We start from the raw sequence: 24,305 nt of genomic DNA on the forward strand, positions 1-24,305 counted from the left end.
TTAATTATATCATAATAAGTCATGTAAGTAATATAATATTATATTTCCATTTAAACGTCATTTAATTTATATTATCACCGTACCATTTAACAAAATAATGATAGTAATGTAAAATCACGTCTAGCTTACTCTTGAAGAATGAGATTTTTACATAATTTTATATATTTTTATTACCAATAAATTACAGTTAAATTTAAGTAATCATTCAAACCAAAAATACTGATAGTAGGTATATTGGTATGTTGGTATTTAAAAAAGTATTTTTTTTAAATAAATATTTTTAATTAGTTATTTGTTATAATGACATACATGGAACGGGTGTATATAAGATAAACCTATGAATACAGAATATTTATTATCTCTGTTGTCAGACAAAAAAACGTGTTATCACACATTTTCTTGTTATTTATATTTGAGTAGCACCACGCAACTCTTACGTTAAAATAATATTTCAAAGAAAAATAGTTCACAGTAATTTTTACTTGTATTAGTGTATAATAATTATCTGATTATATTAATTTTAAAACTCGTGACATTTATACATAAGGTATTTTTTTAATGATAATGCATACGTCCTTCAAAATGCTATTATATGATGAGGTTTGAATTAGTATTGGTCATTGTGGGTGATCATTGAATTTAAACGTTCCACCAAGCCACATTTGCACCACATCACACACGGTCTTAATCGAACGTATCACGAGACCCCACTATCAGTGTGAAAGATCAGTATTTTTCATGACTGTGATTGTCTGAGAATCAGTTACCTAAGACTGAGGTTGCATCGAACTTAAGTGTGTTCTTACTGCGTTGAAAAAAGCTTTGAATTAAGTACGCTCCTGAGATAGAGGAGCACACAAAAGTTAAATAGCAAAAATTTAAAAAACAAAACCTATTTTGCCTGAAATATTATAAATTGAATGCATTACATAATATCATACTAATGAAATGGTGAGGTTTCTTGTTCACCCTTATCCCCCAATTATCTTGCTTGAGCTTTTACCCATTCTCTATAAGAGCAATATACAATGCTAAACTTGCATTATATTGAAAGTAGATCGACGACCTCAATATTATGTTTACATTCATCTTTGGAAATCGTATAAGATTATATTAGTAAAGGTTTCAGATCGATAGAATCATTAATAAAAAAAATTCAATGCAGTATTAAGTTTAAATTGTACATAATTTATATTTGGAGTATAATACAATATTTAATAAAGTAACACTCGGAAATTACAGTCATAATGTGCTATAAAATAAATTCAATATCGAAGCCTATCAAACTGAATAATGGTATTTTCCAACATTGTATTATTTTTTCTTAAAATATTTACCAAAATTTACGGTAAGAAAATCATTTATGTTTGTATGAATTTGAACGTTCAAATATTATATTTAATGAAAATAAGATAATACAGACTACAAAGCAAACAAGAATTTTCTGTCTTGTCTTATCAGAAAAATGCTCCTTTATCATTCATTTATTATTACGTAGTTTAGAAATCAAGTAGCGTTTAATAAATTATAAATAAATGGTCGTTAATATATTTCATAACATGAATAATTAAATAATAAATTAAGTTTATTGTGTGTCTAGGACCGATTTGTATATCTGAAGATGACAATCAAAAAAATAACAGGAGAAGTTTCTAATACAGAATGCTTGAAAAAGACTTACAAAATGGTTCCTCCAGAAGGAGGATGGGGCTACATGATATGCATTGGATGTATATTGGTCTTTGTAAGTACAAAATTATTACATTTTTTTAAAGTAGGGTTATGTTTTTGTGTCAACTCTTCAAAAACCCTTTTTAATGAATTCACAGTTCACTGGATCATAATTATTTATACATGATATTATTATTATTTTATATATATTTTATTTTAAACATTATCATAAACCTAAGTATGATTAACAAAAATCTATATTCTTTATCCAGTAAACAATTAATTTTAAGTATTTTCTATATAGTTTATTTTATAATATTATGTACCTACTTCCACTAAAATGTATGTAATTTAAAGTGTATACTAAAATTCTAAATTATAAAATTAAAACGATTTTATTTGCGGTGGATATAGAATGATACAAGTATATTATTTTAAGTGATTTGTTTCCAAACTATCATATTATTAAATTTTATTTTGACGTAGGTACCTTCTTTTGCATACAAATCATGTATTGGTATGATATTCAATGGATTTCTTGAAGATTTAGACGAAGGAATCAGTGGATTTTCTGTAGTGAGTGGACTACTTTCTACAATGATTAATCTTTCGGGTAAGGAGCGATTGGATTAAGCATAGCATTTAAATATAAAAACGACTTTTCAATTGAAAGTTAATTTATTACTTTTAAAACATCGAGCCGCTGCAATCTAAAACTTAAACCATTTTATTGCGCCGTTTAGGGCTAATTCATTTTGTTTTCAATATGAGGTACTTGGTATTTACGTAAGTATATACAATGAGGTATATATATTTACTGATTTTAATTATATTTTAATATAATTTATAATTTAAATTTTTAGGTATAGTAACCAATATTCTGCTAAAAAATTTCTCTCTACGTAAAGTGGGCTGGTTTGGCGCTTTTCTTTACATTGTTGGAATATTCGGGAATTGTTTTATCACATCCGTTAACCAAATGATAGTAACAGTTGGAATTCTTCAGGGACTTGGCTCTGGCATTTGTATCTCAATTGGTTTTACGTCATTTAACCTATACTTTGTGAAAAAACGACTCATGGTATTGAGCACAACAAAGATATTATTTGCCTTAGGCCTCATGGTCTACCCTATGTTTATCAAAATTCTAATGCAAGAATATGGATTTAGAGGTACAAATTTAATAGCAACTGCAATAGATTTGCACTTATTTTTGGGAATTGCACTCCTGCATCCTTTAAAATGGCACCTCATAAAAGAAGAAACTACTGTTGCAATCGTTGAAAGTAAGAATTATATTAATCTGCTTATCACCTACTTATAAAATTTTCTGTTAAAAACACCAATTCACTAATCATAATAAATAACTTCATTATTATACATTAATAGAATTTGTATTGAAATATTTCCGTTTTTCAGCTGTGTTGGAAAATATATCTTTGAAAATTGTAGAAAAGTCATCTGTTGGTGAAAGTTCAAAATATTTTTCCTTTTTTAATCTTGCAGAATATTATGTCGCACAGCTAGCTTCTTTACCACCACAAAATAAATTAAAATATAAATTTTATAGCTACATACTAACATATTATATAAATATAAAAATAATAAGACTGTATTTTTTATATGTAATGATATTTTTTGTGGTCGTACTAATTTATTAATTTTACACTACAGTACTAGTATTTTCATATAATCATCATCTACCGAATTGTCATTATAAGAAAAAATCATCATAAAATAGAAATATATTATTGATTGTTAATTGAATAAGTACATGTTGTATATTTTTATCAATATAGGAGGCGTACAATATGTAAATCATAAAAATAGAAACGAAAATGAAGTTGATAACAAAAAAACATCAGTACGGCAGGAGTCTGAAAGTCTTTTGTCTCCTAATAATACTTTGAATGACGGCAATAATTCCCAAAAAAGTGAACATAATGAAAATTGTATTGAACAACAAAATGAAGATGGACATAGATATAAAAATTCCTTGTCCATTTCTCATACTAATGATGTTCAAAAAATGCCTTTGAAAACTGTTACTACTGACAAGAAGAATTTAATATGGTATGTATGGCTTTCATATTTTATTTTTGTTTCAAAATTTATCGCCTGGAAATCAATATCATGTTTATCTCGAATTTTTTCTTCTTATTGTATTTAATATCAAGTAGGTACTAAAAAGTACACTAATAATTTTATCAAAGTGACCAAGCAACCATTTGAAAATATTTGAGTTATACCTATGTAATATAATCAACAATTGAACATTGGTTATCTTGACTGGTGTGGACGACTACAACAATAACGATAAACTCGGGTAAACAAAAAATTATAAAATACCCGTTTTACTTCTTGAAATTTTTGAATATTTCATTTTTCTTATTAAGTTATTGATATAAGAAACTGTACCAATTCATTTATAAAAAATATACTAATCTAGTGAGCATACAGAAATATTATAATATATACAGTAATAATATAATATTTTACATTTCATCAAATTTAACATATTATTAATCACATTTTTCCTAAAAGAATATAATATAGCATTTTTAAATATAAAACTATATAATACCGTAAATTATAGTTTCAATGTTCCTAACGTTACTAATTTAAAAAAAACATGTATCTAGTGACCTGCTTCTTACTTCTATTAAACTACATTGTTGTTTCTCCATGAGCTTAGGAGCATTATTTTGTATGTTAGGTTTAAGAGACAGCCTTTTCGGGTACACCTTGCTCTGCAGTTCATTTCGTACTTTGACCTCCGAACGAGGGGATAAATAATAATTTGAGTACCTATCTTTTATTATGTTAAGTGACCAAATAACTAAGCCGGCGCTTCTAAATACCATGTCTTTATTTAATAATAAATAACAAATGTTTTCAAAAATATTTGCCAACTGTTTTGCCAAAGAGGTACCGCCACTCCGCTCTTTCCTGTCGTTTTTCGGAGTATAAGGTCTGGAAGATATATATAATTTCAATGTTAGTAATAACTAATAATATATTTTCTTTAATTTAGGAATGTTATCGTTAAGTATTTGGACTTGGATCTATTGAAAGATTATGTTTTTATTAATCTTGCTTGCGGCATGTCAATTAGTATGAACTCGGAAGGTATATTTTATATGCTACTCCCACTATATTTATTTTTCATTAATATGACAATGGTGAGTACAAAATTAACATTTTATTATTATAATTTATCCAAACATGTTTTACGTTTTTTATGAATAATAGCGCCTGTAAACTTGCATGGATTAACTGGTACCAACAGTAAGTAAATCAAAGTAAGTACCATCGCGATAATAACTTTTTACAAGAAAAAGTGCTGACTCTCTCGCCAATCTCATTCTTCAAGCATAAGCGAGACCTGTTGTCAAAAGGCTCCATATAATATGGCGCTATTTGACAGATTGTAGAAATCGGTAAACGTCGAATTGCTCATATATTTTTCCGGCAGGTTTGCCACTATCATTCTACTGCTAATCCGCATACATCAAGCAAGTTGCAACTATCGCGTGGAAATTCAGAAGCTGCTAAACTTGCAACTTGCAACGATAATACGGGTTTAATGCAGTCGCAAAAATACGTATTGCCACCAGTATATCCATTCACGTGTAAACGGACTATTATACCATAAACAAATTATAAGTGTGTATTTATTTTATAACTGCTTAAGAATTGAAAAATTATTGAAAAATATTTTTTAGTGAATTCTATGAATTATAATAAGACAAAATATACTATTAATTTTCTTTTATTCAAGGAATAAATAACAAAATTTAATAATGTAGATTCCATAATATATTGAACATATGTGTTCAAGAGAATAAATTTAATGATAAATTAGATTAACTTGGAATATACATATACATTATTTATGTTATAATTTATATTACTATAATTTTACAGATTTAGTGTAGCATTCTTGATATTTCAAGAACAATGAGTCCCTACGTACTTGCTTTAATATAGTTTTAACTATAAATTCTTCGTGGAAAGTCATCAATTAAAATGAACCACAATATAATATGATAGGTATTTAATCCAGATGATGTATTATCGATCAGCACCTTATTCATTCAGAGAGACATCGATAATTGATATAGCTATGCTATGAGTAAACGAACTAATACACGTCATCGAGTTATTTAATAATATTAGATCTCATTTTCAATGCGCCATTAAGTGTGTACTATTTTTGAGCGTTTATTATGAAAAGAATGAATACAAATTGTTTTTACCTACTTTATATTGTATATGCACGTCATGCTTAACAACCATGTTAAAAACTACATCTTTAGCCATTTTTATATTCAGTATTTGTATATAATGGAGGTGTATTGTATTATTATAACTATAAAAACGTATCCTTAGAATATTCTGGACGAATAGTGTAAGAAATATTGACGACTTCAAATGAACGGAAAAGTGCTGGCAATTTCTACGTACCAGTAAAACTGTACCATAAATTACGGTATCGTGGTAAAATTACTGAATGTACAGAATTCCCTGGCTCATTGTCCAAAGAAAGGCATTTCGTGATTCTATAACCTCCGTTATTGATACAAATGCAGCTTCATTTAATTATTTCAGGTAGTTGGCGATAAATAAAAAAATAGCTGCTTAATGTCCAATAAAGGATAGTAGAAGAGAGAAGATTATAATGAATGAAAATAATACGTGTGACTCATTGGCTAAATTTTTTTTTTGTTTTTAGGGAGAGGTTGCAGTTTGCTTATCGGCTGTATCAGTTGGTGATTTTGTTTCTAGAATAGTAGTAGCCATATTGAGTAGTATATTCGAATTTAAAAGTAGAACCTTATTTTTCTGCGGAGTTGTTGGATCAACATTTTTTAAATTGAGTAAGTTTATTTATAAATATTAATTATAGTTTTTATATTTGAAATATATAGAAAGATCAATAGGTACATGATATTGACATTTGAAAATGAAATGGCCACCGTATCTGTCTTGACGAAGCGCATTCTGGCCGTCTATTTTGGGCCACAGTATGTAATGCTGGCCGAAAAACACAATTACACGAACAGTGTTGGCTTCCAAGATACCAATAAGTGATGTCAATTGATGTGAACAATTATTGTTATTTAATAAGACATTGGCTTCACGTAGTCCTACAAGTAAAAATCCAGAGTGTCAAACCCGACCTTTTAGTCCAATTATTAACAAGTCTATTTTCAAAATCAAGTTATCGTAAAATAAATTATTTGTATAAGTCTATGATTGCGGCCGCCGTATGACCCGTAGCATCATATATTAATAAGTCAATAATTAACTCGTCCGGATCAATATTATCCATATTACAAAAAAATCATTTAGTCTGTTACCGATATCCATTGCCCGTAACGCGAGCTCAAGCCTCATTTTTGAAGAAATGAGCTCCGATGACGCTCACTACATATGCGCCAATGATGCTAAAATTAACAAACCCGTAAAGTTAAAAATGAGTTTTATCGCTGAACGCAATCTTGTGTATTGACGAGTAATTTTCAATGTAAATTTGGTAGCGATGTCTCTATTAATGATGATTTTTAGATAATAATGTCAAAAAGTGAGCGCAGTATCACAGGTCGGGTTGACAGTTAACCCTTTCCTATGTTATATAAGTAAAAATAACACCCATTACCAAACGGTTACATGTAATTTGTACGTATGCAGTTCATCGTGGGACACATTTGTGTGCCGCAGTACGTGAAACATGAGTTCGTATAACATTTTATCAAATGACGAGTTCTTCGTTGAACATTTCACCGTGGAATACATTTGTACGTATCTTACAAAATGCGGCGATAGTTTGCAAATAGTACTGTTCCAATTAGATTAAACCTAACCTAACCTAACCTAATCTAACCTAGTAAAGACATCTCATAAAATTTGCCACATGTTGTAGCTACAAAAGTAACAAATATACTCCACTTCAACGAAGAACTCGTCATTTGATTAAACGTTACACGAACTCATGTTTCACGTATTGCGGTGAACTGCTTACGTACAAATTTCCGGATACGTGCCAAAAATTGGGTAGTTTTATAATCTAATAATTATGATTAACCAATTAAGTGGTAAAAAGGTGTTAAAATTAAATCATTTTATACAATTTATTTCAGTTTTCATATACGTCTATAGTTTCAACGGGATTGTGATTTTATGTGGATTGATGGGATTTTTCAAAGGCTGTATGCATATACCTTTATCATTAGTCTACGTTGAATATAATAGCGAAAGATATACAGGAGCATATGGACTTGGGCATGCTATAAGCGGTTTATTCAGTGCGGTAATAACGCCTTTATTTGGTAAGAGCATTCAAATGTATTCATAAACATAAAGAGTTGTTTTAAAAATAATAGTATCCATTTTTATAAGAGTGTTTTCTCAATTTAAGGTATCTTAAAAGATGTAACTGGAAACTACACAGTGGCTTTTTATGTGAATACGGCAATCTCGTTTTTTTGTATTATTCCGTGGATGTTGGAGTTTTGGTATGTTAATAAAGATAAGAAAAAATAAATAAAATTATATACATTACATAAAAGAGCGTTTCATTTTTCGAAACCCAGTAAAGCGTCACAAACTTATTTGAACACGGCGATTCAAATTCAAGACATACATATAATTTTAAAATTCAAAATTACATGGATATTGACAAAATATTAAACATATAATATTATAACTAAAATTAATTAGTTCTCTGGTGACTTTAATTTAATATTATTTAGATCTTAACAACTTATAAAAATCTATTTTATTTTAGACAGTATATTGTATTGTATTCATGTGTCATACTAATTCTTTTGTGTCTAATATTCAATGATATTTTTTTATAAGAGAACATTAATTCTTTAAGTATACTGATCATTGTAGTTATATGGTATAACTAATTACAATATAATTATCATGAAATTTATTTTAATGTCGTGGAAATTACAATTATGTATTCAATTTATTATTTATCAGTAAATAAAACATGAATGACTCTGTTTATTTTCTTATTCGTCTACCTAAGGGTAACCTACACGAAAAGTCGCGATGCCAGTCCTGAAACTGCTAGTGGCTCCCACTCATCACCTAAATAACTTGGTACTTCAAGAGCACCGCGCGCACATCTTGGTTTCGTATGGGTAATATAAGAGACACAGTTTATTTTGTGACATGCCTACCTTATATGGTATTATACATTAAAAAAATCGTGGATTTCACTCCTCACTATAATGTTATATTGTGACACACCGCAATTTTACTTTATGTTATGTAGTAAGTAAAAATCTCTTATTTTTAGAGAATTATAGTGATGATTCTCCATGATACTCATGACTGAGAATCATGGAGAATGAGATTTGGCCGCCCGCAATAGTCTTATATACGCGTCTCGGCTATATTCTTCTCGAAATACAGCGGCATTCAGAACCTGTTACCACGTGGCACTCTTGATTTGATACATTCATACGACACTTTTTCATCCTAATCAACTTCAACCCGATTAAATATCACGAGTTTTTTTTAAGATTGTTATCCCCCTGCGCGATATGTGACCAAAAAAACTCTTGAAGAGTCCAGATCAGACAAACTAGATAGACGATCATTGCATTAAGCAATATGCATGTTAACACAATGCTTACGGGCCCTTTTAAATAATTTTGTAATTAACGTGTTAATTTGCATTTGAAAAGTAATTAGCAAAAACACAATTTTGTGCGGCCCGTAAGCTATGGGTTAATACTATCGACCGAGGATACTTGGTGGAATTTCAATTAAAATTCTAATGGAATGAATGGAATAGTACAAAACTTAAATCTATTAGAATTTTCATGTTATCAGACAGTTTATCGGTCTCGTTAAATAACTAAATATATCAGACTATAAAAAATATATGCACGCTGCTAAGCATAGCCTATTTACATATTATCGAATAAGAAATAAGACCTATAATTTAAACCAAAAATACTGATCCTATCAAAAGAAAAATAAGGCTATATGATAAGCATTAGATTAGTATTGGGATTTGTAAGCAACCAGTAATAATTATTTTAAGTTTAATGCATTGAAAATGAAAATTAATGATTTTAGTATTTATTTCCTTATTATAAAATAATGAACCATAAAAATTAAAAAATATCTACACAATTGATTTAGAAAGCTCATAAATAATTATAGTCACAGTATTTTATATTCGAAATTTTATTTTTCTGTATAAAATTGTACTTATGATTTTTTTTTAATTATTATTATTACGTATATTCTCTTCTTCTCTCTTGTGAGCGTAATATTTGTTATAACATAACGTAAACTTCACGTGGTAAACGTCTTGAATTTACATTTGTTATGTCTACAATGTTTTGTTTTCTTAAATAAATAAACAACACTTATTTTGCAACGATGTGAACACCACACGTATGATGAATAAACTATTATAATTGATTATATATTTTCTTTACTTAGATATATTAATGTTAACCACAAGAAAATTTACTATGTACCTTTTTCTATTATTATGTAGGTACTTAAAAATATATTTTATAGAAGGAAAATAAGATAATAAGACTAAAGAGTAAACAAAACTTTTCCGTCCTGCTTATCAGGAAAATTCATCTTTATCATTTATTTATTCACTCGAAATTTAGAAATCAAGTAGCATGTAGTATAATATTGTTTTCGATATTCTTCAAAACATAATTTATAAAATAATTAACTGCGTTCATTCTGTGTCTTTATAGTTCAAGCGACTTTTATAATTTCTGAAGATGTCAATCGGAAAATCAACACCAGATAGTGCCGATATAAAATGCTCAAAAAATACTTACAAGATGGTTCCTCCAGAAGGAGGGTGGGGATATATAGTATGCCTCGGATTTGCATTGGTCGTAGTAAGTATAATAAAATTATTTCGAGTCAAGTTTTTTTTAAGTATGTACGTAAATTTAAAACATTTTAAATTAATATACTTTTCAACGGATTGTATATATAACATCATCATATTTTTGAATCTTATTTATTATTTGCATGTAAACATTGTCAAGGTGGTTCGAAGAACGAACTACAAAGAATGAATAAAGAGACAACTAATAAATTATATTAAAGAAAAAACACTTAAAATCTTTAATTAAGTATAGATTTTATTAAATAAGTACTTAATTATTCCGAAACTATTATAACTAAAGACCGTTTTCATCCTGACGGACATTCTGAATTGGAGTACATATATAATTTTGGTATAACTAAACATTCAAAGTATTATTTCTAATGATTTTATCAAGAATTAATAGCGAACATAATTAATAAATCTAATTAATAATTATGTATATAATAAGTATACTAAATATAGAGAAGAAGAGAAAAAGAGAAACAAAGAGGTCACATATTATTAATTATGAAGATATTATTATTTATGTTTTTTTTTATCTTATTCTAGGAAATCTATACTAATATTATTAAATCTTTTGTTTATTACTCGTTACATAATATTTTAATACTCATACTATTTTGGTATACTTTAAAGTATAAATAAAATACGTGACATCTAGAATTAAAACGATTTTATATCTAGTGAATATTAGATGATGCAGTATCTTTATTATTATATACTTTAATAATATACTACTTCATATTGGATGTTTATCTTTATAGCCTATTATTTCTCTAAGAAACGCCATAATGCATCTAAATTTAGACGGTATGTTAAGTCTGCTTGCAGATTTATATTGCGCGTTGGGATTTAGCTGTATTATTAAAAAAAACATTTTTTAAATTGTGTTATTTTCAGGTACCGTTCAGATAAAAATAGCTCAAAATAAATTACAAGAATTGGATACTTATCTATTACACGCTTACAATCAATATCAACGAAATCAATAATCTAATAATAATTTGTTCAACATTTTCAAAATTTTGGCATATCGTTGAACAAATTAAAATTATAAGATAAAGAGTTAAGCTATAAATATGTAAAAAAAATTGTTTTACCCAATAGATGCTAAAAACACAAAACTTCTTATATAATCTTTTTTCTTATTGTCAAATATTATAATATTGAAATAACACAGTATATAAAACTCTGATTTCCCATTATCTACCGTTTATTTCAATTTGGGCACATGTAAAAATAACGAAGTTTTTTATGAAAATTTAACAGTCAATACCAAGTGAGTATATAATGGTATATTATCATCTAAATACCAAACTATAAAATCCTTTATGTCTTCCATTTTATATGATAAGGCAGTATAATATACAATATATATCTATGAATATATATTATATTTTTCAATAGTGGAACATTAGATACATCATTGAAATTGTATATCCAATATTTTGGATTCCATTCCAAACCAAATAAATATGTATATTACCAAAATATATAAATCGTTACTTGTCCATTTGTGACCATGCTAAACACTATTGTTTTTATGTTGTGTTAATAGCTTTATGAAACATTTCACTGATATATTTATTGAATATTCTGGGCTTAATGCCCAGATTCGTAATTATGCAAATATAAATATATTGAAAACACCTCAGATAACCAACTAGAAAAAAATCTATTTTTCAAAATACGAAATCCCATCGGGTGACAGATTTTTTCTTGTGTTTTCTGACGTGTTTTCAAGTTATATATGTACAATATATTGAATGTTATATTCTTAAGTCTTGTAAATTATTCGTTGAATAAAAGAAATGGTTTAACAGATATTATAATATTATAAAAATCTACATTAAAAATTAGATTCTATGATATAAGCTTGTTTTAGATAATATTTGTTTTTAACCAATTAATTATATTAAATATTATTTTGACTTAGGTGCCTTCTTTTGCGTACAAATCTTGTATTGGTATGATATTCAACGGATTTCTTGAAGATTTAGGTGAAGGAATCAGTGGATTTTCTGGAGTGAATGGATTATTTTCTACCATGCTTAATCTTTCAGGTAAGTAAGCACTCATTATTGATAATATTTATGTATATAAAAACAACTCTTCACTTAGTAGTCAATTAATTTCTTTAAAACATCATATAGTTTTTATTACAAATTGATTTACCGCGCCTTTTACGGCTAATTTATTATATTTTCAATATAATGTACTTGTTAATTAAGTAAATATAAAATATAAAACAATAAGGTATATTTTTTATAAATATATTGATTTTATCTATATTGTAATATAATATATTAATTTTATCCTTTAGGTATAATAAGCAATATTCTGCTAAAAAAATTCTCTCTCCGTAAAGTGGGTTGGTTTGGTGGCTTTCTTTACACATCTGGAATGTTTGGGAATGTCTTCATCACATCCGTCAACCAAATGATACTAACAATTGGATTTCTCCAGGGTCTTGGTTGTGGGATTTTGATCTCGATTAGTTTCACGTCTTTTAACCAATACTTTATGAAGAGGCGACTCATGGTAATGAGCACAACAAAGATATTATTTGCCCTTATCCTTATGGTTTACCCAATGTTAATGAAAATTCTAATGCAAGAATATGGATTTAGAGGTACAAATTTAATAGCAACTGCAATAGATTTGCACCTATTTTTGGGGATCGCACTAATGCAACCTATTAAATGGCACCTTATAAAAGAAGATAATATTGATGAAGATACTATTGCAATTGTCGAAGGTAAGAATAATTTAATTTATTATCTAGTTAATAAATTTCTTGGTTAAATACACATATACAAGCCAAAAATGTAATTGAATTGAAATTTATTGGATATTAAAGTTTTCGGTTTCATTTCATTGGAAAACACTTCCATGGAAATTACAAAAAGACATCTGTTGTTGAAACAGCAAAACGTTTTTTCCTTTAATAATCTTGTAGAATATTGTGGACACGTAGCTGGTTTCTGTACCACTACATAATGTTATGAAATCGCAATAGAAATATAAATTATGTACCTAACAATTTAAATTGTTCTATAATATAAAAACAATAAATAATATTTTTTTTATTTAGTGGTATTTATGGTCCTATTTATTTGTTCTTTTTCACGAATTAGTCTTTGTTTTTATTATCAACTAACCAATTTTTAATTGACATACACTAAAACATACATTAGAATAATATTATTATTTATATATGGATTTTTTTGTTGAAGTAGGTGTACAATATTTAAATCATGATAAAAATAAAAATGAAAATGAAGTTGATAGCAAAGAAATATCGGTACGACAGGAGTCTGAAAAGCTTTTATCTCCTAATAATACTTTGTATAATGATAGTGATTCTCAAAAAAGTGAACGAAACGAAGTTTTTATTGAACAACAAAATGAAGATGGACACATAGTATATAAAAATTCCTTACCAAATTCTCATACTAACGAGATACGAAAAATGCCTTTGAAAACTGTTACTACTGACAAGAAGAATAATTCAAAATGGTATGGCTTTCATATTTAATTTTTGTTTCAAAATGTACCGTTTGGAAATTAATATTGTGCTTATTTCAAATACTTTTTTTTAGTAAATACTAGATAGTGTAGTATTAATTTTATAAAATTGACCTATCTATTATGTGAAATTATTTTATACATGTGGCGATCTTTTAATATAACATAATATAGTAGAATCTAAATTTTACTAACTAACTTTGGATGATGATAGTCTGATAACAATAAATTTGGAAAATTTACCAAAAAAATATCTGTTTCACTACCTACTAAAATAAAGGGTTTTAAAAAATTTCAGTTTCCATATTATTTACTTTTAATAAATTGCACCAATCTATTTCTCATAATTATATAAATCTGATGATCATATAAAAGTCCACAGTCATCATTTTTTTACATTCAAATCAAATTTTTTATATAGCATATAAAATAAGAAGCCATCCGTACACTGAAACCGTATGCAGCTAAGAACCGTGTGCCATACTAAACTTATGATTTATGTTCATGAAAATATAGTTTTACCAAGCTTGTATGTGTAAGTGTATGGCATAAACGGTTTTTAAACATAATATTTTGTGAAAATAGGTAGATATGGCCTACAGTTCAAAACCACACGCGGTTTCAGTCTATGGATGGCTCTTAAGAATATCTTAGTATATATTGTTACTTCAGTATTTATTTTATAAGAGTATATTCCTTTTATATTTATGTAACACACATCTCAATGTACTTATATATATATATACTCGTCATACTAATAATAATATATTTTTTTCTCATTTAGGAATGTTATTGTGAAGTATTTGGACTTGGATTTATTGGAAGATTACGTTTTTATTAATATTGCTTGTGGCATGTCAATTGGCATGACCTTGGAATCTATATTTTATATGCTACTTCCACTATATTTATATTTCATTAATATGTCAATCGTGAGTATGAAATTGTTAATAGATATAGGTACGATGTTATTTTATATTATAAATATTTTTATTAATGTTTATGAGAGAATATAAGAAAAGCATTAGCGGCTCAATAGTACACGAAATGACGGAAACGACAGCATTCTGCGGTTTAATAGCCTACCTACATGATTGATATGAGTATCTAATGAACTCTTTCAGGCAGCATGTGATAAGGAGAAGATCGCCCTGATTCTGGATAACGTCCGATAGGGGAAAGATAAATACATAGGACAAATTTTTTCTCTAATACTATCGAAAAATTGGCTAAACATTTTTTTTTCTTTTAGGGAGAAGTGGCAGTTTGCTTATCGGCTGTATCAGTGGGTGACTTTATTTCTAGAATAGTCATAGCCATAGCGAGTAGTATATTTGAATTTAAAAGTAGAACCTTATTTTTCTACGGAGTTGTCGGATCAGCAGTTTTTAAATTGAGTAAGTTTCTTTTTGATTAATTATTATTTTTCATTAAATATCCAACTTAAATCAGAAATATAATGTAAATTCCAGACTAAAAAAATCTTGCAAAAACATACTTCATTATACGTGTATGAAACACACTGTAGTTATACTGCAGATGTAAATTTATTTAACTTATCCTTTTCGACGTAATATTACTACTGCTACTAAATACATAAAACATAATTTATAATTTACCCCTCTTTTCTCTATTTCATAATTTTATATATATATATTTTTTTTAATAAATAATTTTATAGTAGAAGGGTTATATACTATACTTCTTTCTTTTTATGATATATCATATATAATTTTGAATAACTCCTTACTTAATCTAACTTTCCTAGTGTAAAAAAAGTGTACAGAAACTTCAACCCACAACCACCGCAATGCGGGCCCAATTAAACTATCGATGCAATAACTAATTTCCTAACAATATACTACTAGTATATTATATTATACTAAACAATATAATAAGGTAAAGCACACCGCCTTGATTTCGATGTTCGTTATTTAGTACATTAAGTGTTTCTGAGGTATTCCAAATTATGTGTGTAAATAATTTTATTCTTTACCTAAATATATTTTTTATAAAACAGACTTGTAACTATTGTAATAATCATTAGTAAGATGTTCGCTGTTTTTTTTTATAAAAACTTTATGTAAAAATTGAAACATTTTTAATTTATTTCAGTTTTCATACACGTTTACAGTTTAAACGGGATTTTAGTTTTATGTGGAATGTTGGGATTTTGTAGAGGCTGTATGCATATTCCTTTATCGTTAGTCTACGATGAATATAATATCGAAAGATATACGGCAGCATACGGACTTGGACATGTTATAAGTGCTTTATTGAGTGCATTAATAATGCCTTTATTTGGTAAGACTATTCAAATGTATAATAAAGTGTGGTTTTATCAATAAAATTGTTCTTTTTTATAATGAATGTTTTCTTTATTTCAGGTATTTTAAAAGATGTAACAGGAAACTATACAGTGGCTTTTTATTTAAATTCAATAATTTCGTTATTTTGTATTATTTCGTGGACATTCGAGTTATGGTATGTTAGTAATAAGAAAAAAGAAATAAAATAAGCAAGTAATGTAAACGAGAGTTTAATTTATTTCGTTACCCAAAAAACTATCAGAAATTTAACCGTGATAAATTTTCTTGTATTTATTTTATAAACTGATATTCAAAATGATGTCATATGTCTACAACCAAGACTATAACTAAATAATTGTATTGTTGACTTTAATATTATTAAATTTATAATATAACTTGATTGAATTAGATAATATTATTATCAAGATATTATTCATTTAAATTAAACTATTTTTTAGTAAAAATGACATTGTCGATAAATTGTATATTAAACTAGATTGAGTTAGATACTTCATGTAACTTTAGTTAATTGTAAATATCATAAAGTAAGAAAATAACAATTAACTGTCGCATCTTGATGAATAAAACCCAATTATATATTAAAACATATTAGTGTAGTTTTCAGTAGGATTTTTTTGATTGAGATTTCTTTGGACACGTTATAATATTATATACTATCCAAGTCTTATACGAACACATTATGTTACGTTACCTGACATCATATTGCATTGTATAAGGAATGACATTTAGCTTAAAATTCTGTAATATTCTCAAATACAGCCTCAATTAAGTTATCTAGCTGTATTATTGATTGAGGTGTGAATATACAATTAAATAAAAAATATCAATTTTAGAATAAATATAATATATCTAAGTGGGTATACTAAGATCTCAATGTTTTTTATTTCTTTTATTATATATTTGTGTACAATACACTACACAACCATTAAAATAGTTCTTTGTTTATTTGTCAATTATGTATGGGCGTCATACAAAATTAAAATAACAAACATCTACAAAATGGTATTCCAGCAGAAAGTGACGAACAACTACAAAAACACCAGTCAGAAAAATATTTGAATACATAATTATTAGGTCATTCTATACGCTTACGCATAATATTGTGTAATATTATTAAGCTTTTAAGTATGACTTTTTGCCTGGCTCCGGTTATCTTATCATTTTTGCGATAACAATACATAATTTGCATGAGACAATTTGAATTCAAATTGTTTCATTCTCAACAAACCGTGTATTCTGTGCTACATAAAGCACTATGTTTAATTACTATTTATCTAAATTGAGAGTACCAAATTGAAATATAATAATATAATACAATAAAATGGCGTCTGGCAACAAGAATTTTAAAACCGTGATGGTACCGTCAGAAAATGGTTGGGGATATATGATATGCGTTGGTTTCACTTTGACATTTGTAAGTATTTAAATTATTTTTCTTCATTTTAATAAAAAGAAATTATTTTATCCTAATCTTGTTTCAAAATATTATTATAATATATTAATAACAAAGTTTTTCGATATAATAATTACTTACATTATCAATATTTTTATAGTGGAATTTATTTTACAGTGGCATCATGGGTACAGCAAAAGAAAATAGCAGTTGTATTGGTATGTTTCTCAGTATTGGAACAATACCAATACAACTCCAAATTATTTTTATCGACATGATGCTACTGTAGAATGATTCCAGTTATAACCACGAGCACCATAAAATAAACAAAATAGTTTCATTATTATTATTATTAATGGATAATTACATTATAATAAATCGTCTGTCTATAAAAATCATTTTTATTCTAGACAGTCTGCATGTGTCACTCAAACTCTTTTGGTCTAATGTTCAACGATTTTTTAAAAGAAAACAATGATTCTTCAAGTGTACTAACCAGTGTATATGGTGTGACTGGTATTACAATATCATTAGCAGGTACGTCATGCTAATAATATAATTAAGTATGGAAACGACAATATTTTATTATCTATGAATTTTTATTTACATCTAAACACTATGATCTTGCTCACTAATTTCTACCTCATTCATAAATATTTAATCAGTTATTATATTTTTATATTACGGCAATAAAATTATATACATAAAACAATTTTGAGTGAATATGAAAATTAAATGAATGACATAACATGCTCTAGTATCCGATAAAAAGTAAAACATATTACAATATTATCTATCTTATAAAAAAACGTATCCGGAAAATTTTGCATATGCAGTTGACTAAATTACGGTCCACCGTGAGTTATTGTATCGGAAACCGAAGGCTGTATAGCATTGAGAGCAAAATAAAACACTTAAAAAATACGTAATAAAACCCATCGGAATACAATAGAGAAACAGGAGAAAATATGTAGGCAAGTGAATTAGAAATATAATCATATCGTATATATTTATATAATTTTTTAAATGATTTAAAAGTAAGTTAGCATAAAGGTGGTCGTAATTATTAAGTAGCCAAATATCTAAAAGTAAAGGCGGCTGTTTTATACGATATTTGATCCTTTTTTTTTTCGACCATGTCCGATCCTAATAGGATCATATGGGCCTCCACAGAGTAGAGGTTTGTATTGACTGATTTCGTTTTTTTTTTTTTTTTACGAGAAATGGATGTCAGCCACTTGCTCAACCTATTAGGTCCATACCCTGACACACATAAATTGAAAAACAATAAGTGTACTTGCCAGACCCAGGATTCGAACCTGGGACCCACGGCGTTATAGTCCAACGCTTTAAATTAATGTTCTTATTGAAATTATTTAATGTGGACATTACTGTCTGTCCACGAATAACGCGTTATGTTTTGATCTCAATGCTTTATGGCTATGACAGCTCACGGAAATTGTGATATGGCAAAATTTAATGAGTACAATAATTTACATTTAACCATAAAATACACTTATTAGGTAGGTACTACAATATAAGGTTAGGTTAGTTTTTAAAAAACGCGGTATAGTAGGTACGAGGGTGGGTCAATAAGTCCTTAGAAAAGCCGACAGGTGGCGCGACTAGTACTGTAAGCGGTTTGTTTTCATGCAGCGGCACTACCGATTCAGTATGCTGCGAAGTTTCAATCAGATTGGTCGGGTTGTTGTGTGTTTCTCGTACATTTTAAAAAAAAAAATTTGCTTGTGGAAAATGGAAAAATGGAAAATGGAGAAAATTGAGTTTAGATCTGTTATTAAACATTTTAATATAAAAGGGTTAACAGCAAAGGAAATAAAAAATGAGTTGGATTTAGTTCACGGCATATCTGCTCCTTCACTTGCAACTATTTATAACTGGTTAAATGAATTTAAACGTGGTCGTACATCAACAAAGGATGAACCACGCTCAGGACGTCCTGTAGAGGTGACTACACCAGAAATGATCAATAAAATCCACGATATGGTGTTAAGTGACCGAAGATTAAAGTTGAGTGAGATAATTGAGGTTCCAGGGATCTCAAAAGGTAGCGTCATTTCTATTTTACATGACAAATTGGGCATGAAAAATATTTCTGCAACATGGGTGCCGCGTTTGCTCACAGTCGACAATAAACGCAATAGGGTGGTGGCCTCTAAAGCCCTGTTGTCGCTCATGCAACGCAATCCGGATGAATTTTTTCGTCGCTTTGTGACTGTGGATGAAACATGGATACACCACTATACTCCCGAGACGAAAGAACAGTCAAAGCAGTGGATTGCGAAGGCAAACCATGTCCAAAGAAGGCGAAAACCGTAAAATCAGCTGGTAAGGTTATGGCTACTGTATTTTGGGATGCACGTGAAATTATTTTCGTTGACTATTTGGAAAAAGGAAAAACAATAACAGGGGATTATTATGCATCTTTATTGGACCAGCTAAAAAACAAAATTGAAGAAAAACGGCCTCATTTAAACAGGAAAAAAATCCTCTTTCATCAGGACAATGCCCGTGTTCACACATGTTTACGATCAATGGCTAAAATTGAAAAATTGAAGTTCGAATTGGTCGACCACCCACCTTTTTTGCCAGATTTAGCCCCCAGTGACTTTTTCCTTTTCCCAAACTTAAAAAAATGGCTAAGTGGACAACGTTTTTTTTCAAATGAAGAAGTCATCGATCGGACAAATGCTTATTTTGAGGACCTTCCAAAAACTTATTTTTCTGACGGTTTAAAAAAAATTGAGAAACGTCTTACCAAGTGTATTGAGCTCTAAGGAAATTATGTTGAGAAATAAAAAAAAAATACAAAAATAAAAACTGTTTTAATGCTTTTTTCTAAGGAATTATTGACCCACCCTCGTACCTACGAGTACATTATTTAACCATTCAATAATGAGGTTTATATACAATTATTGTGTTAATCTAGAATGAAATCAATTCTTTAATCGAATACATTAATATTAAAGAATATGTGTGTAAATATTGATCATTGTTATTTCAGGTTTGATTGTGAATTTCGCGCAAAAATATTTCTCAATTAGACAAATAGCCATCTTTGGAGCAATTTGCTACAGTTTGTGTTGGCTGTTGAATACCTTCATCACCAGCGTTTTCCAAATGTTATTCACTAATGGGATTTTAAACGGATTTGGGTGGGGAATCCTTATGTCAACCGGATATACAACCTTCAATTCGTATTTTGTCGAAAAACGCGTAATGATGATGGGAATTTGTATGTCTGTCGTTGGATTTGGGTCGATTCTCTTCCCATTTTTTGTCGAATACACCTTGGACATGTATGGATACCGTGGAATGATGGCACTTATTGGGGCGATTACTACAAACAGTATTGTTGGAAGTGCTTTGTATCAACCAGCCGAGTGGCATTTAGTACCGAAAATTATCTATGTAGATGATGAAGAACACCCTGAAAAAGGTAGGATATCTAAATTTTATGCATACATTCATATTTTTCGAAGTAGTCATAATATACCTTCATATCCAGAGATTTTATATATGCTTAAAAAATATTACTGTGACTAATGGTTAAATATATGGCCCCCACATCATGAAGCGGTCCCCTCAAGCCAAGATTTTTAGCCCCCCCCTCTCCTTACCTATCATTAACATTAAGGCGAAGTCTTCACTGAGCCTTTTTAAATAGGCACCTAGCGGAAAAATACGAAGCTTGCAATTTGAGACATTTTTTTGATAATTTACAATTTCAACTGTATTAATGAATAAATATGTATCTGAAAACATTAAAAAGAAAAATATTTTTTATTTTAAGTCAAAGATATACTTACAATTGTAAAAAATGTAATAAAATGTGAATTTGTTGAATCGGACCGCACCCTATTATTACATATATTTTATGGTCATATTTATTATTAAAATTTAGTTTATTAAGTTTTCTAAGCATCACTTAAGAGATTTTTTGACTAATTCATAGTTTTAATATTTTTATATCTATTTTTAAAAACATCGATTTTTATAAAAAATATTAATGTGTATAACTTGAAATCCTTTTTATTTATATCAAATCAAGCTTCAATATTAGGACCATACATACATAAAATTTAATATAAATAAAAAGCCCATACCAATTTTTCTATAAAATATTAACTAAATATCTAAGAAAATAAAAACTAAGTACAATCGAAATAATTGGCAGTGAAAACATTATTGAACTTTTATTTGTTTTTTTTTTCATGCAAGACACGCCTTCAAAATATTTTATAATTTAATTATTTTCATTGAATGAAATTATTTTAAAACCAGACTTTATGCAGATAAAACGAAGGACCCCATCAATGAAGCAGGTGTTGAAATGTCAATCATGAATGATAATACCTCATTTAAGGAGCAATCGATACCTTTAATGACTACTGCGACAATCGATAAGAATATTCCAAAAATAGTCATCGGTGATGATGATAAGATGGTGGTGGTTATTGATGGAAATGGTAATAACAAACTAATGAAAAATCCTGGAATTCTGTAAGTAAAATTTCATCTTTACGAGTCTAGTCAGTTTAATATGCTACTTTTTGATAAACTGGTATATAATTTTTCATAACTCATTACTGAATTGTTTTATTATTTTAGGAAAAGATTGGCTATAAATCTAGATCTAGTATTGCTAAAGAATTTATCATTCTTTAATGTAAACCTTGCGATCGGAATTGGAATGTTTTGTGATTTACAATTTTACATGCTGCAACCACTATTGCTATTTGAATATGGATTTACAACGGTATGTTTTACGATCATCGTTTTATAACTTGCTATATAAAATTATTATATATTGTTGAGTCATAACTAACTGCCAATGTGTTCTAAATCCTGTATTTTATCGTAGGGTTAAAATTTACTTGACTATATAAGTCCGCTATAAATGTTTACTATATAAAATTTATGATAAACTTATTTATAAATTATGAAAAAAACAGACGATGAAAATAGTGATACAAAACGTATTAGGTATATATTTTTTTAATTGCAGATAATTTATATTTATATTTTTAAAAAGATACTTAAAGACTTAAACCATCAAATTAAATAATATTTTGATTATTTAAAATATTATAAATTAAAAAAATATGTTTTGTTTTTAGGCCCAAGTGGCCTCATGCGTATCAATTACTTCAATCGCTGACTTGACCTCAAGGGTTTTCATGGCAATTGTGAGCAAATTTTTCACAATTAGAAGTCGTTACCTATGCTATGCAAGTATCTCGTGTCTAACAGTTACAAGAATATGTAAGTAAAAATAATTAACTATACTAAACAATAAAAATAAATTTACTATAACATAAATTTACATTGCTACAAAGTTATTTTGAAGCATTTTAAAAGGTTTTAAAAACGTATAATAGGTATATTGCTATTGTTTTCCTATTGCGCCAGTTGATCATGATCTAGTTGGGTTTTGATATATTATCATCTTCGTAGATAGTACCAATGAATCTGACGCATTCACTTGTTGAGGGTCATAAAAATTTAATTACGTATAAATACCGTCTCTTCATAAAGTATTATTATCATTCTGTTATAATGTTGTATATTTTCCAGTATTTCTTCAGTTCAATGACTACATAGGAGTGGCTATAATGACAGCATTGTTGGGATTCTTCAGGGGATGGTTTTACATTGGTATGCCTCTCATGTGCGCTGATGTTCTAACAGTAGAAAAATATTCAGCTGGGTATGCATTGGCATTTCTGACGACTGGATTTTTCAATGCGCTTTTGGCTCCAATCTCCGGTAATAATAGTAGTTATATTTTTTATTATTATCTCTATGAATATTGAAAACATGATAAATATGTATTATTAAATCAATTTTAATAACATGTCAAGTCAGTTAAGTCAATTGTACACGAAAATGAAGGATTATAATATAGTGGTTGGATGGTTCTGCATTCCAAAAATACGCCAAAAAGAACTACATGGGAAATGAGATATGATGGAAGAGATAAAATTCCCTTTTTCGAATTGCTGTTCTCTCTCAAAGTTGCAAATCGTCACTCACTTGAATTGGCTTCACAAAGTAGCTTGATATAAATAATTATGTATATATTATTATTATCCTAATGTTTTATTATTTGTATATTTCAATATAAAAGAAATATATTATGTTATAAATGATCATAATCAAACTAATACTATATTAAACTCAGTATTTTCATTTTTTTGTAGGCATGCTTCGAGATTTGACAGGATCGTACGTTGCGGCTTTCTACTTATTTAGTTATGGATGCATAATTATTATAATTTGTTGGACATATGAATTTTTTATAATGAAAAAGAAAAAATATAATCCCAAGAAGTTACATAATAAAAATGTTAAATAATCTTTTTAATTGTTTTCTTTCTGCCGGTAAAAACCACACATTATGTAACATAGATTGACATACAGGTTGTTTGAAATAATCATCAAACATAATAAAAACATACACACG

The 24,305-nt window shown here is 28.1% G+C and overlaps 2 protein-coding genes across 5 annotated transcripts; both read left to right on the forward strand.

The window, feature by feature from the left end:
- The first annotated feature begins 1,475 nt into the window (after window positions 1-1,475).
- Window positions 1,476-10,552, forward strand: LOC147071996 (monocarboxylate transporter 7-like). The gene is made up of 9 exons (XM_085947022.1): window positions 1,476-1,744; window positions 2,158-2,284; window positions 2,535-2,957; window positions 3,471-3,744; window positions 4,706-4,853; window positions 6,407-6,551; window positions 7,815-8,003; window positions 8,093-8,189; window positions 10,422-10,552. Exons 1-9 carry the CDS (start codon window positions 1,622-1,624, stop codon window positions 10,444-10,446), a joined length of 1,551 nt encoding a protein of 516 aa, XP_085803148.1. The 5' UTR covers window positions 1,476-1,621; the 3' UTR covers window positions 10,447-10,552.
- On the forward strand, window positions 10,316-16,642 carry LOC147071997 (monocarboxylate transporter 9-like). 4 transcript variants are annotated; one of them, XM_085947018.1, is made up of 8 exons: window positions 10,316-10,571; window positions 12,504-12,630; window positions 12,891-13,325; window positions 13,804-14,086; window positions 14,880-15,027; window positions 15,348-15,492; window positions 16,211-16,399; window positions 16,483-16,642. In XM_085947018.1, exons 1-8 carry the CDS (start codon window positions 10,449-10,451, stop codon window positions 16,611-16,613), a joined length of 1,581 nt encoding a protein of 526 aa, XP_085803144.1. In that variant the 5' UTR covers window positions 10,316-10,448; the 3' UTR covers window positions 16,614-16,642. The 4 variants fall into 4 exon arrangements, with proteins under 4 accessions (XP_085803144.1, XP_085803145.1, XP_085803146.1 ...); XM_085947019.1 differs by having other exon boundaries at window positions 13,807-14,086; XM_085947020.1 differs by lacking the exon at window positions 16,211-16,399.
- The last annotated feature ends 7,663 nt before the right edge of the window (window positions 16,643-24,305 follow it).

Source organism: Rhyacophila brunnea, unplaced genomic scaffold (assembly GCF_057557595.1).
Source record: "Rhyacophila brunnea isolate RB1 unplaced genomic scaffold, BYU_Rbru_1.0 scaffold_2, whole genome shotgun sequence".
In the NCBI taxonomy this organism is placed as follows: domain Eukaryota; kingdom Metazoa; phylum Arthropoda; class Insecta; order Trichoptera; family Rhyacophilidae; genus Rhyacophila; species Rhyacophila brunnea.